Below are 13943 nucleotides of genomic sequence, written 5' to 3'. Positions count from 1 at the left end.
TCTCTAGGGAATGCCTTTTCGAGCGCATGGTTCAACGTCTTTGCGTACGCTTTTCCTCCAATCTCCCTGATTCCCAGGGTCCTCAGGAAGTTGAAAGCGGAACCTTGCACGCTGATCTTGATAGCTCCAGCATCGCCGCGCCAACATTCATTCACAGAGCTTAATCTTCTCTCCCAGGAACCGCTGATCCCGTTGAAACCATTTCCCTCTCTCCTCATAATGAGCCAGCAACACGTCCAACATCCGGATCCAGCAGTGCTCAAATTATCGGCTTGGCTCCTGAGTTCAGAGAATTCCACGGCCTAGACATTCCTCTGGACTGCAGGGCTGTTCTGGCTCGAGCCGACAGTACTAACAAAACATATTCCTTAAAATGGAAGAGGTTCTGCATCTGGTGCAAGTCAAAGGAGTTACACCCTCTTTGATCTTCTCCGGAACAAATATTGCTTCACCTTCTCCACCTGGCGAATTCAGGTCTTGCTCACGCTTCCATTAAGGTTAACGTGGCAGCAATTTCCCGTTTGAGAAGATCCTCTGCAGGCCCTTCTCTTTGGTCTAAAAGGTTGATTAAACAGTTTCCCGACGACTGGGAATGATTCAGGCATGTGAATCTATGAAAGATACCAATACTGGATAACTGCAGTTACAGGTAAGTAACGCATTCCTTCCTGAGTATAAGGTAAAAGGAGTCGAGTAATAAAAGGAAACCAGGAAGCGGTCTAAGTGCCATGGACTATGAACAGTACTGCATAGTCACACAATTTCAACACACTGGTAAATTGGCTTATATGACCCAGTCAGATGAATTGTGATATCTATAAGCAATGGTCTGGTCAGAACCACATTTTTGGGCTGTTGCTCAGCAAAGACGACAATCTATCCCTAGACTGATCAGGTCTACATTGCTGAAATGAATACATGAGCCGTGGCAAAATAGCAGTGGTCTGTGGTCCCAAACTCCCATTGCTGTGCACGAGAACTTCTTGTCACCTTGATCATAGTAAATATTTCACTCTGGGAAAGATGCGTCTTCAATGCATGCAGGGGCTCGTATAATCCTGGAAGTCTCTGCACATTCAACAAGGTGATGTAAGAATATGGAGTTCCCCCGGGCCACTTCCGTTCATGTGACCTGTGTAGCGCAATTGAACTGGGATGCAGATGAGTGTGGAACCTGAGACTAGTAAGGTGCCGCAGACGTTACTGGGAGGTGTGAAGAAAACCATTTCAAATATTCATAGGTAATTACTGGATCTCACCTGTGAATGCTTTGCTAAACTGAGACTACAGTGGAAAGAAATCCTCGGAAAGGACATCCGTGACCAATAGTGGTGCAGGATGACAGCATGTGTTGCACCAGCCTCCAGAAACAGTATATTTAGGCCAATACAATTGAATGACTTCCACCAAACCCATCTGAGCCTGCCAAACTGAGTAATATTTACAGCACTTCCTAAAGCTACTGTCACAGATGTTGTTCTGCAGACTCTGACTACATGCACAAGGTGTAGAACTGCTCTGAGCTACACCCATACTGTAATAAGCTTCTGCAGAACATAAACATAAACATGACTACTCTGAGCCACCGAGTAACCCTTCAGAAATACGCGTCTGTCATTGCTCCCACATACTGGTAAAAGAAAATCTGAACGCAGATTTGCAGATCTGGCCTTAATATTAGTCCGGGATGGACTAGCTATTGGGTGGAAAGCGATGCATGCTTCGTTAAGAAAAACGTAGCAAGCAGATGTAATCTTCTTGGCATCAGCAGGTAAATCCTTCCTATACAAAATAACTAAAATCACAGATAAATGACTGGCTGTTCACACCTTGGAGAGACTCCTGGATAACCTCACACAAACCGTGACCACACACCATGTAGACCCGCAAGAGCTCATAAATATATAAGACGCAGGCCTAGGGATGGGGAAGTGATGAATCGTAAGATTACACCTGGATAGCATACCATGTGTGACCCTCAGACGTGACTGACCTATGGCACTTGGGGGACCCAGTACTTCTGAGTAACTGACAAAGACGAGTTGGCCAACAGGCTTTGATCATAGCCCACTTTGTGAACCAATGAGTCTTTTCACACTGGTCTGACCATGGCTACTGTAATCAATATCTGATATACCCTCCTTATCCCTGCACACAGTGGTACTCCTTATTTTTTATTGTGGGGGCTTTCTCTAATCTGGACTCCATTAAATCACAATTATTTGACAAATATGCTCAGATGCATGTCTAACTAAATGTGCAGTCTTGTTTGTTATCTATAACTATAAAATGCAATAAAGTATGTTCAGTAAACTTCAAAACGTGGTCCCTCCTCAGAAAGACCCCATACTTAAAAAGTTTAAGCTTCAGATAGTTGGAATGTACTTAAGCATTAATGTAGTAAAGTCATAGTGAAAGTTATTCGGTAACTAAACTAGTCATGACTGAAGCGTAAATAAAATGCATCCCTGCCAGCATCAAAGCAATTTGGTTTTAGAAAAAAAAGCACTTGAATTACTTACATTTTCAGGTTATTTATTTATTTTTAATAGATGTAACATGAGTAGCGATGGGTGTAACTCATGTGGTTCTATGTAGCCTAATCATGAAAAATGACCTAAAACTTCTGAGAGATTGAGCTTGTTGTGTTTTCACTTTCACTGTTTTGACACTGCATAAATACTTTGCACATTGCCTCAGTTAAGCCGATCTCCTCTGTGCTATAGCTACCAGAGGGTTTAGCTCTGGTTAATTTTGTGACTTTAGGGATTCACTTTGACAAGTGTTGTAGTTATTACTTGAGGTGGATACTCCACTCCCTCAACTAATACCAGTCTGCCTTATTATTCACGTAACTCCCTTATACCGTGATGTTGCATCTGCGTTAGGTGTAGGGCGGGTCTGGTTGGGTATTTTGATTATGAGGTTCAGTGCCTTCTAGGGGTGTAATATGACCTGAAGCTTTCTCCAAAGGTATTTCTATCCACCTGATTTATATAATTTTAATTTAATGCATAGTATTTGGTAGTGTGTGTAATAGATGTACGTTTCCAATTTACAACAAAAAGCACAGACTTGACAATAATTTGAGTGGTGGTGTTGCAGGGTAGCAAATTGCTAAGCCTAAATCATCTCCCCTAAGTAGGCCTTGGACTCCTCATCTTCGCGACAAGTGCTTCAATGGAGCGCTTGCTTCCATGTAAAAAGACAATTAGGGACTTATTACTTGTGCAGGACTCACATTCTTCACCAATAATACCCCAGTTTCTTACATTTGCCATGCATGGAGAAAATATAATTCTGTGGCTAAACAAACGCAAGTCAATTCATGTTTTACTTAGGGAGAGTTGAGAGATGATTAATAATAAATATTGTATATGGATGTTAGTACTTGCTGGTCATTAGTCTGTTAGACAATACAGTAACAGTCTAATGTTAATTGTAATATTTAAACATGGCTTTGCATTTTCAAAGGTTTTGCAAGAATATTTGGGTATCCAGTTGGTATTATTGGAAACAATGGCGTTCTCTTCTCAGAGTCAGCGAAGAAGGCAAGTAAAGGAGACTTCATTATTTTAGATTTTATTTAGTCTATACTACTGTTTAACCAATAATTCAGCCATTTAAAATGGTAATGTTTTTTATTTTTTGAATTACCTTGAAAGCCTATGGTGCATGTGTAATGATTATCAATAAAGCTCAGGCATATCAATGGATGCTAGAAATTTTTTGGGATTTGACAAGTCACTAAATCAATGCACATTCTATTTATTTTCTTTTTGGTGACAACCCTGGGGCAGTGGTCTGTTGAAATGCAGTGACCTCAACACAGCTGTTCCAGTTTTCCAGTCTTTCTGTATGGAAAATGAGGTCCATTTTCCGCTGCCCTTTGGCGGAGCAGCGGTAAATGTCTGCAAATAGTGTTTCTGGGTGTTGTCTAATCAGTCTGTATTTTATGTTTTAGGGGAGAGGTTGGGGCGGGTAAGTGATGGAATAGGAGTTCGGGTCGTGTGGTTTTAGGTGGTTATGTGTGTGAGGGTAAGGTGAGGTGGAGTGACTGTTAACATTTTGTCTAAGTTGGAAGGGGAGGTGTCTATTCGGAGTTTCCGCAATTAGCGTCTCCTATGGGACCGGCATCCGGAACATTCCAGCTGTGCCTGCACCTGTCTCTAGGTGATTGGGTTATTGGGGAATCGGTCTAAGGATCAGTGCTTTGTCCTATGTAGAGAGAGAGAGAGAGAGAGAGAGAGGGTAACTGGAGGTTGCCAGCTAGTGGACAGGCCTCAAGTTGGTGTCAGGGACCTGTAGTTGGATTATGTCGTCTGTGTTATTAGACTGCTGAGGCTGGCGTGGTAGTGAGGCTGTTTTAGGGAGCGTGTAGGAATAATATTTGGGGGGTTGTTGGGGATGTGGTTCGTTTGGCTAGGGAACGGTATTATCCTAATGGTCAGGGTAGTGGGAGGGCAGAAACTGCCTTCTTTGAACCAGGCATTGCATTAAAGACAGGCAGCTTTGGGGTTGACGGGACTGTAGGTTAGAACACAGGAGCTAGTGTGGTTTGTGTGGGTGAAGGATGGTCCGTTTCTGTGGTGAAGGGTCCGATGTTTATTCCGATAGATGAGGGTTAGAGGATGACGGGGGGCCACTTTTTGGGACCATGGATCTCCTGCATGAAGGCGGTGTAGGATCAGAGCTACGAGTTAGGCGGAGAAGGTAGCGTGCTGGCGAGGGTTGAGTTAGTCAGAATCAGGGATTGCTTTTAAAGTGACAGCCCACCGCCATTTTAAGGTCAGGCGTCCATGTCACATGACCTGTTTCATATGATCCCACCTGATTTCCTTATTTTGGGGCTCGCCGGAGATTGGTTTCTAGTAGTCGCAGAGAGAGGTGGGGGTGGGGGGGGCATTGAAACTGCAAGGAGACCCCTTTATTTTTCCATCATGACAATTGACTTAAGGAATCATGATGCCGTGCATGCTGAAATTGTATCCGGTGTTCATTTGAAATGCGATTGGCGATTTGAGTGATATTTGCAGGAGTAGGGGTCGCCATTTTGGGTTCAGGCAGCGCGCTTCCCGCATCCCCTCTTCCTGGGTTTGGATGTGATTTTGTCTTTGCGGGTTAGTGGTCCTCACCCGAGCTGGAAGGAATTACCAGCTCTGCTTAGAGTACAGCCAGAAAAGCTGCTTACTGGGGGCAAGGAATGTGAAGGCGGTGGACTGATTTTAATGCAGCGTTTAAAGGGTTCAGAAGGGCGCTTTCAGCACCAAGGGCGCCATTTTGGGACCAGGCAGTCCGGTGGCGAACCCCTTGTCTCACGAAATTATGTCGGCTCATCTTGAAGGGTGGACTTGCGCGGAACCGGAGAGTGGCCCCTGATATCCCCGGTTGTGGGGTGGTCGGAGGAACTGTGGAGAAACACTCGGTCTCATTGGAGAGGATTATGTAGTTGTAGACGCGAGGGGGTTCATTGTTCCATCAGCGGCTTTCAAAAGTTCAGTTGCTGTTCCAGTGCTTGTAATTTAAGAATGATCGGTGTCCGGTGTTGATTGAGGTTTCAGCGGGGCTCTTGTGCGTCCCAGCGGTGTTTACTCTGACGTTCTGTTGAGGCGTCTGTTGCCGGAGGTAACCTGATTGAGGCGAAGGCAGCGTGGTGCGGATCTATGCCTTCGGTGGAGGCTCTGCAGCATGGTTCTGGTTCACCTATTCGATGGATGCGATTGGTGAGTCTTAATTCGGGGCGCCCGGTACGGGGGAGGCACATTTGGATTTGCACTTAATTTTGATCCTGCACCCCCAGGGGCTCGTATTAAGACCTCTGTCCCCGCTGCCATCTTGGGGATGTATCAATTGATATATGATTAAAGTGAGCAAGACTGTGATCTAGTGTGGAATTAAGGAACGGGCATTAGTTGGCCAGTGCTGCAGAAATACTGAGTAGGAAGCTTGTACCGTGTCTTTCGTTACCACTAGATAGGTAATGCTATGGGGCCTACAGTTGGGGGCAGCATATCACCGGTAAAAAGGAATGCAATAATAGTCAGACCAAGCCAAAGTTAGAAAGAGACCACGACTGGTGAGACCTATAATTCAGAAATAAGAGAAGTAAATGCGCCGTTTGAAGGTTGGGGTTGATCACCCGGTTACCTCTGTTAAGGTCTAAGAGAGAATCGATCAGACGAGAAGACTCATGATTAAAAGGGTAATCAGCCTAGATTCTGAATCCTCTTAAGATAACTCAATTAGAATGTCTGAGTACAAAGGGAGTAAAAAAGGCAGCAGAAAACTTTCGAAGTTGTTACGTGTAGGGGGTAACAGGGAATGCCACGTAGATTAATTGCAGATGAAATGGAAAAAAGAAGCAGAGAGCTTGTCATGGGGAAATCATTGAGAGTAATGGAAGTGATATTAACATTGTCTTTGAGGATGATTCCTAGACCTCCACCTTTCTAACAAAGGCGTGGGGAGATGAAAGACTTCCGAGTAATAAATCATGTACTTCCAAGGAGTGTTTGACTAAGAGCAGATGCTGAGGACAGCACTTGAAACAGAGGGTAATTTAGCAGGATGCCCAGCCAAACCATGTAGAAAATGATAGGTCTCGCCTGTGAGAGCTATTGGATTTAGAAATATTTTTTAGTCAAGTTGGACAGCAGCCTGGATGCTTTGCAGTGTGGCTAAAGCTAATTTGCAAAGAGTGCTATGACGGAGCCAGGCCTAATACACTTTTTTTTATTTGTATGAGCTCTGAATGCATCTTAGTCCTTTTTATTATTGGTATTTTTAGACATGCTGCACAGCAGCCACACTGCTATACAGCATGGCTACAAGTCATTGCCAAAGTTGGTAATGTCCATACTGGACAGGAAATGGCAGTCTCAAAGGCTAAACCTAATGGCTTTGCAAATGTTTGTTTGGTCTAAGCATCACCCCCCTGAGTCTGAGCAAATCAGTTTATCTCCCCATGCGTAAAAAAGAAACAAACTGTGAAATGTCGCCAAAACAATTACCACATAGCGAAAGCAATTGCGCTCATGTCTATGTCTGTCTTAGTGAAAATATATTTAAAAGCAGATAACATCTGTTCTCACAATAAACATCCATTTAAAAGAAGGAAGGGGCTTCTTTGAAGTATGTCGGCAGAGTAAGTCATAGCTATAAATAGTAGGAGGTTCACCAAGGATGACAAGAAAGAAAAAAAGAAAATGAGTGCCTCAATCACTGGGCGATCAGCGGAAGGACAGCAATTCATGGTCCATGCTCCAACCAAAAGAAGAGGAATTAAACCAGCACGCAATGGCCAATTTGAATGTAGCAAATAAGAGCGACCATGAAGCCCTTGAATGGTAAGGAAGGAGCGGGCTGCAAGCCCCTTGTTGTATACAATATCTCTCGCAAACAAAAAAGCAGGTGCTGTCGTAGGCAAGACTTAAAAAGCAGGATTGAGTTGAAGTAGTTTATCACAGTAGTAGGAAATGAGGTGGCAGCTTATTTTATTGTTTGATCATGAACAACTCTGTTTTCATCTGTGAGGCATATGTCACTGTAATAAATCCCTGAACCAATGTGTATCATTGTATCAAATGATGGATCTTTTTACCATAGGTACTCTAGTGTGACGTACTCACATGCTTTGAAACACTGGCATGCAAATTCACAGCACTTATTGATATTAAATAAGCATCTTGAGCTATGTAAGTGCAACAAACTGCCTAGCATCCCAAAGGTGCCCTATGTGCCACACACTGTACCTCACTGCAACAGTGCTGCCTTTCCTCTCATCATAAGTTTAGCCCATGACCGAGGCATCCACAATGTTTCCACTTCTCTGCTTAGTCCTTTCACTATCCCATCTTTGTAAGGCTCCCCAATGCTAGGTTCTTCAATCATCACCAATTTTTGTAATTAAAAGATGCTTTCTCAAAATTTAGAACAAGTTGAAACATTATTTAGTAAGTTATGTAGAGCAGAAAGTCCCACAACCAACCAGCTTCTCAAGATCAACTCAGACTGATGGTTTGAGGAACATTAATCCACAACTTATAAAAACATTCCAAGGGCTACTTGGAAGATACATTAAGTCTAAGAGGCCATAACAGCAGATCCCACAATTTCCAGTTGGTTAGATCTGTTTTTATAGTAGTGTTGTATTTTTTATAGTGATGTTGGAAGGGCTATAATAAAATAGGGAAGAGGACAACACTTTGAGAGTCTTTTTCGAGAAATGTACGTTTTTATGTTTGCTGCTAAGATTTTGCCTTTCCTTTCCCTGTCACTCTTTCCGTCATGCTCATGCTTTTTCTAGCTTCAAAATATTTAGTATTCAAAGGTAGGTATATTCTGCACAAATAAGTGAGTAAGCTAAAAAGCTTATCCCAGAATAAGCACCCAGATGTACTGTGCACAAAGTCAGATTTGACTTGAGAAAAACCAAAGGATTGGAAATTGTGTGTGAAGAGTTACTCCGTTTTGTGGTGGGTGTATTTGCTCTTTGGGCTCAGTAAGTGCATTCTGTCTGCAGATTAGCTCCTATAAGGAGAGCTTACACATATGTACCAACTAGGGTCAGCTTTTGATTAAGGTTATGTTATAATGAGTCAGCACAGGCATATTGGGTTTGCCTAGCATCTATTGGTTTTACCATGGCACATGGAGATTCATCCTGGGCTTTTGAGGCTGTATTTTGGTCTTTAAGGCTATGTCTAGGCTTGTTATGGTTTTCATAGAAGAATTATGGTTGACATATGAAGGCAATGGCCAGGGTATGAGCCTGTGTCTGAGCATTCAAAGCTATAGTTTAGAGAATGATGGCTGTATTTTGTCTATAATGGCTGTTCTCTTATTCTATGATGGTTCTTCTCCTAGTCTATGATGGCTATTCTCTTGGTATTTGAGGGTTATTCTCCTAGTCTATGCTGCTGGCTTTTTGTGGAAGATCCCCTGGAACTTAATCACAACACCCTAGGGAATGTTGTTAAAGCACAATTTTATATACTTTAATATACTTTTGTTTCTCAATATCATATGTTTTAGACTTTCCTTTTATTAATTTACGTGATGTCACTTTTGTTAATGACACCAGGGTCAATGATTGAATGCTTTTGATGAAATCACCAGGGTCAAAGGTCAAGTGATGTCCCTTCCTGCGAGGTCACTAGAATCAAAGGCAAAGTGATGTCACTACCGCTTCCTCAGGCATTTTAGTGAATCGACGTCCATGGTCTTACCACCTGTCTGACTCCGACTGCCTCTGTCACCCCAAAAGGTGCTGTCCATGTGTCTGTTCTCTTCCCTACTGTCCCTCCCCTCCATGCATCCACTCTCCTACCCATGTTGCAACTCGCCCCGTACCACCCAACAAATCCCCTCCCGTTTTTGCTTCCTGTCCTCCCCCACCCACCTGTTGTCGTTTGTTTTTAGGTCGAGCCTGGGCAGTGCATGCGCTGCTCTGCGAGGCATGCTGTATTGAGGTAGAGACTAGAAGCTCCGCCCACATTTTTCATTGGCTTGTGTCGTTGTGCACTGTAAACTGTGGCTGTTCATTGGTCAAAAGGCCTAGTAGTGCCTCCTTAGTAGCGCCTTGTCTCATTTTGTAACCTCCCATGGCAAAATGTGTGTTGTTGCTCGCTAGGCTTTAATTACAGCCTCCGTGCACTATTTTCTCAAATAGCTTTGTCCTGCCTGCTGTTGGAGGCAGGACACGCTCTAGCCCAACACTTTTTTAAATTTTATATAGCACACATTTGCAATGCAATAGGTATCGCATTTGCAAGAGTTTAAGCTATTGGCATTGTAAATGACAATGCCTTTTATTTATCTGTTTTAAAAATAACTCATCAATAAAAGGCATTTTTATTTGCAATGCCAATAGCTCAAACTCTAATAAATGTGAGACCTATTGCATTGGAAATGCTTGTTATCTTAGTTCTTTGTACGAGCAATTAGGAGTCTCTTTTGCTTCTATGGACTTCACGGGCTTCGGCACACCCGCCAAACAATAAACTGGAGTTTAAAAAGTGACTGGAAAAGAGAAAGTAGAAAAAACACAGAGCAGGAAACGAGTGCAAAAGGAAATTGCTTTTGTGACATTCCTTGTTGACCTGCAAATAAAGGAATGATTATGTTTCCAATTGTAAGGGTTTTGGCGCTCAATGTGTAACCGAGGCAATAAAAGTATACAGATTGAGCTTCCCCTTACCAGAAGCGCCCATGTTTCCCGTCCGTCTCAGGGACGCATGCTGGAATAATTGGCGGCGCCATAAAACAATGGAGGAGAGCGAAAATGGCTACTTTCATGACATTATTTCCTCTTCAACGCTGCAAAGCCCAGCAGACAAGCGCTTTGGGGAAATGTGTCTAATGCCCCGCTGACGACTTCTTTATTGTGCTGATTGCATGTGTTTAGAATGAGAATAGAATGCAGCAGAGATTTAGTAAGTGTCAAAGGTGGAACGAACTGTATGGGCACTGAAGGGGCACTGCAAAGATATGCACAGCTCGTATTTAATCAGTTTCTCAGTATTGTGGAAAGATAAAAGTTTAGCAACTTTTACTAACCATTGTTACAAAATGCAAAACAATTATCGACAAAGCCAACAGATCTCATCGAGGTAAAATCTATTGGGTTTGCCAATGCTTGTTGTAGAAGTAATTAGCGCGCAACTAGCATTGAGATGTAAATTAATCTAGGACATATCAAGCATACCCCATTCAAAGGAAAATAGTCCAGGAAGACAATAAATGGATCACGAGAAATTTGAACCCGAAATTGTTCTTCAAAAGTGTCCTCTTCATATGGAAAAATGCATGGCAAATAAGATTAAGCAAAACGCAAACAATATAGAAAATAAAAACATAAAAGAAACTCGAGCACAATCACTCGGGATCAGAAACTAAAATACTGTTCAAAATTGGAGGCCAGGCAAAATTCTACTAAGTAAAAGAACAAGAAAAAATGCAAAGAATTGAGCTGTATTAAAAAAAAAAGCTAATTTCAGAGTTTGAAAACATACAGTCTGCATTCAAATGCATATTTTGGCAGTTTTCCACTGAACAGCCGATGTTCTATCATTTGTATGCATTTCGTAAAGAGTTTTGTTTGCACCAGAGTGTGTGCTTCACAGCGACTTCAGAATGTGGATTGTCAGCGACGCCTAAGAAACATACAGAGCCACTCCAGTATCACTTCTCATCTCTGCCGCTGGAAACTTCATGTTTCTAGTTATGAATGTCATTAATTATGTTTTTGCTCTTTCATACATCACCTTTGGAACATTTTAGCCGAATTCAACACCAGAGGTAGTTTGTTTTTCTCTGTGTATGGAAAAGTCAGTTGAGGTTTGTGACCCTATTGTTTTTTATGTTAGTAATTTTTTTTTTTATCTTCACATTCTGTTTTGTTTTTCTTGTTTGAACAAAATGCCTTTCTTTTCGGTTGCCATGGTATAGCCATTCGGAGCTCCTGGTCAGCCTAGGGGACAATTACTTTGAAATAAATTTGAAGGGAAAGTGCATTATTAATAATAGAAGAGCTGACATATCCCATTGACCTACTGCCAACGCCTGCCACTTATTGGGTTTGTGTTTCGCAGTCATTGGAATGAACAGCTGCTTCCTTGCCCATCTAAAGTCGTTTTTTTGTTCTTTACGTTCATATTTCGTCCTCTGATGGAATATTGCCTCTGTTCCTATGACATTTGAGTGCCTGAATCAATGAGTCAATTAACTTTACACATTTCTGCACCTGACGGGCAGCATGCACAGCTTATAATGTATATTTTAAATTAAGTTGAGGGCTCACGACACACAATAGAGAGATAGCGAAACCTCTGGATGACGCACATTACACTACTCTCAGAAGACTGTACCTAGGTATTCCCAATCAAGTGTAAACATTGGAGAGTAGCCAGCATCCACCTTGTCCAAAACAGTTCTATAAAAACGTGAAATATGCACCCAAAATTTCTACCTTCCTATTGCTGCCTCTCAGGTCTGCAGAGTGATAGAGAGGTGAAATAGAAATTCAATTTTCCATCCTGGAGTAAATCAATAGTGTTGTTCTTCCGGGTTCCTCTGCCCGACAACACTGTTAATAAAGAGAACAGCTTCAGCTTGGTTGCTTCTAACAGTATAGAACGCTATTGTAGTTGTTCGGTCTTTAGTTTCCTTGCTCAGTTTTTTAATTTCCCCATAACTTTTGGTGCATACTTTTTTTTTGCCAATATGTGGTGCTATGAAAACTCCACCAGTGACGTTGCCGAAGTCTTCTCCCTGGTAGCATTAAATGGTAGCTGTCCCTTTTTCAGATGCCTAGTTAGAAATTGCTTTGGTCCCCTGATTTCAGTTGTGCTTTTACTTCTGTCTTAGACTAGACATTCTTACTTAAAACTCTATTTGTTAGGAGATAAATCCCAAATGTATTCGGTGTTTCAAATTATTGAAGGTTTCAGGTGTACAAATGCAGCTGTATTCTCCAGTACCCCCTGCCCAACATGCTCAGAAACCTTAAGATGGAGATCTATTTTGAATCCGCTCATTGGCTCCCAGAATTTCCCTTTCATCTACCTTCATGTAAAAGGTATGCTGGTTAAGCCAGACTCCATGCAAACCCTTAGAATAACAAGCCTCTTACTTGCCTTGGCTAGACAGAAGTGAGTGTGTGTGCTCCTTCCTGGCCTCTGGGCCCGACAACTGTTTGAGTTCCTAGTGAGGTTACTTGTAATTTAGCCCGACCATCCCCTTTTCACCCTAAGTCAGCGTGAATGTCACTTGCATGCATGTTTTTCTGTAGTGCAAATCAAGCTGATGAGCAGTGGAGTACTGTACATTGTTATACTATTAAATTACACAATTGCATTACTCATATTAACATTTCTAGACACATCGAGATTGTGTTTTTTTCAGGAAGTATTAAATTACATGTGAATCCCAGGTCCAAAGTCCACAGAATAGCCACTGGATCACATCTCCTCAACTAAAGTTCCTCGTTTTGATTCCAAGGCGTGTTCTCCAGGTACTTCTGTGACTGTATACACTAATGCTGGCTGGTACGTGGTGAACGTAAGCTTGAACATGTAAAGGATGGTTCACAGTCCAACACAAAGCAAACCTTTGAGACTTTGGCCTTTGTAAATGAACAGCATCCTCTACTTTGCCTCTTTCATTGCCTCCTAAGTCTAGCTGAGAGTGGTCACCAGTTTACACCTAGGAGCACTCAAAGGAGAACCAAGCACATTTTTCCGAAACCACTTTTTTAACTGTATTGAAGGCGTGGCAGGATAGTTGTGTACTTAAGAGTGAGACCTCACTGAGAGGAATCCATTCTTTTGAACATACGAATGCGTGGAAATGACGCTCATTTAATTAGGTTTGTATTGACAAGATACATGTTCTCCCAGCTGCTGTATATTTTAGAAATTTAGCATGCATAGCTGTATAACTGGATGAAACCAGCACTGTTAGAAGGCCTAGTGCCTGTCCATTCCAGGCACTCAAGGTCATCCTTCTTAAATGGCAAGCGCTCAGACCGTGTATGCTGTGTTAAGAAGACATAAGTCACTGAGCCACAGCAGCCATGTCAGACAAAACTGGTTGGTGTGCAACATGTGTGTAAAACACGTTGCAGTTTTCTGGACTCATCAGTAGATAGGAAGAGTGTATGTAATGAATGAATGAGATATTTGTAGAGCATGAACTGTTGCTCAAATCCAGGCATCCCAGTACAGGAGAACAAGGATCTTCTGAGAGGAGGTATTACTAAGGGGTACCTAAAATGCATTAAACAGCCACGTTTAAATGTGCTTGTGGAACTGAACAACTAATGGAGTACCACTCCGGAGTCTCAGCGAACAAGCTGAGAGAGTCCACAGCGCCAAGGGAGCCACTCACAGTAGAGGTATGGTATGTCACCCCTTGCAAAGCTCTCCCTCTCCCCTTTTTGGGGA

General features: G+C 42.4%; 1 protein-coding gene across 1 annotated transcript in view; it reads left to right on the top strand.

The window, feature by feature from the left end:
• Positions 1-13943, top strand: part of MCCC2 (methylcrotonyl-CoA carboxylase subunit 2) — a 260423-nt gene that overhangs the window by 190926 nt on the left and 55554 nt on the right. Inside the window, exon 12 of the mRNA XM_078675283.1 lies at positions 3475-3551. Coding sequence (XP_078531409.1) covers positions 3475-3551 — 77 coding nt within the window. The remainder of the gene's footprint in view (positions 1-3474; positions 3552-13943) is intronic.

This window comes from Lissotriton helveticus, chromosome 2_1 (genome assembly GCF_964261635.1).
Source record: "Lissotriton helveticus chromosome 2_1, aLisHel1.1, whole genome shotgun sequence".
Lineage (NCBI taxonomy): Eukaryota > Metazoa > Chordata > Amphibia > Caudata > Salamandridae > Lissotriton > Lissotriton helveticus.
The sequence above is the reverse complement of the archived record's forward strand: the minus strand, read 5'-3'. Positions and strand labels throughout refer to the sequence as shown.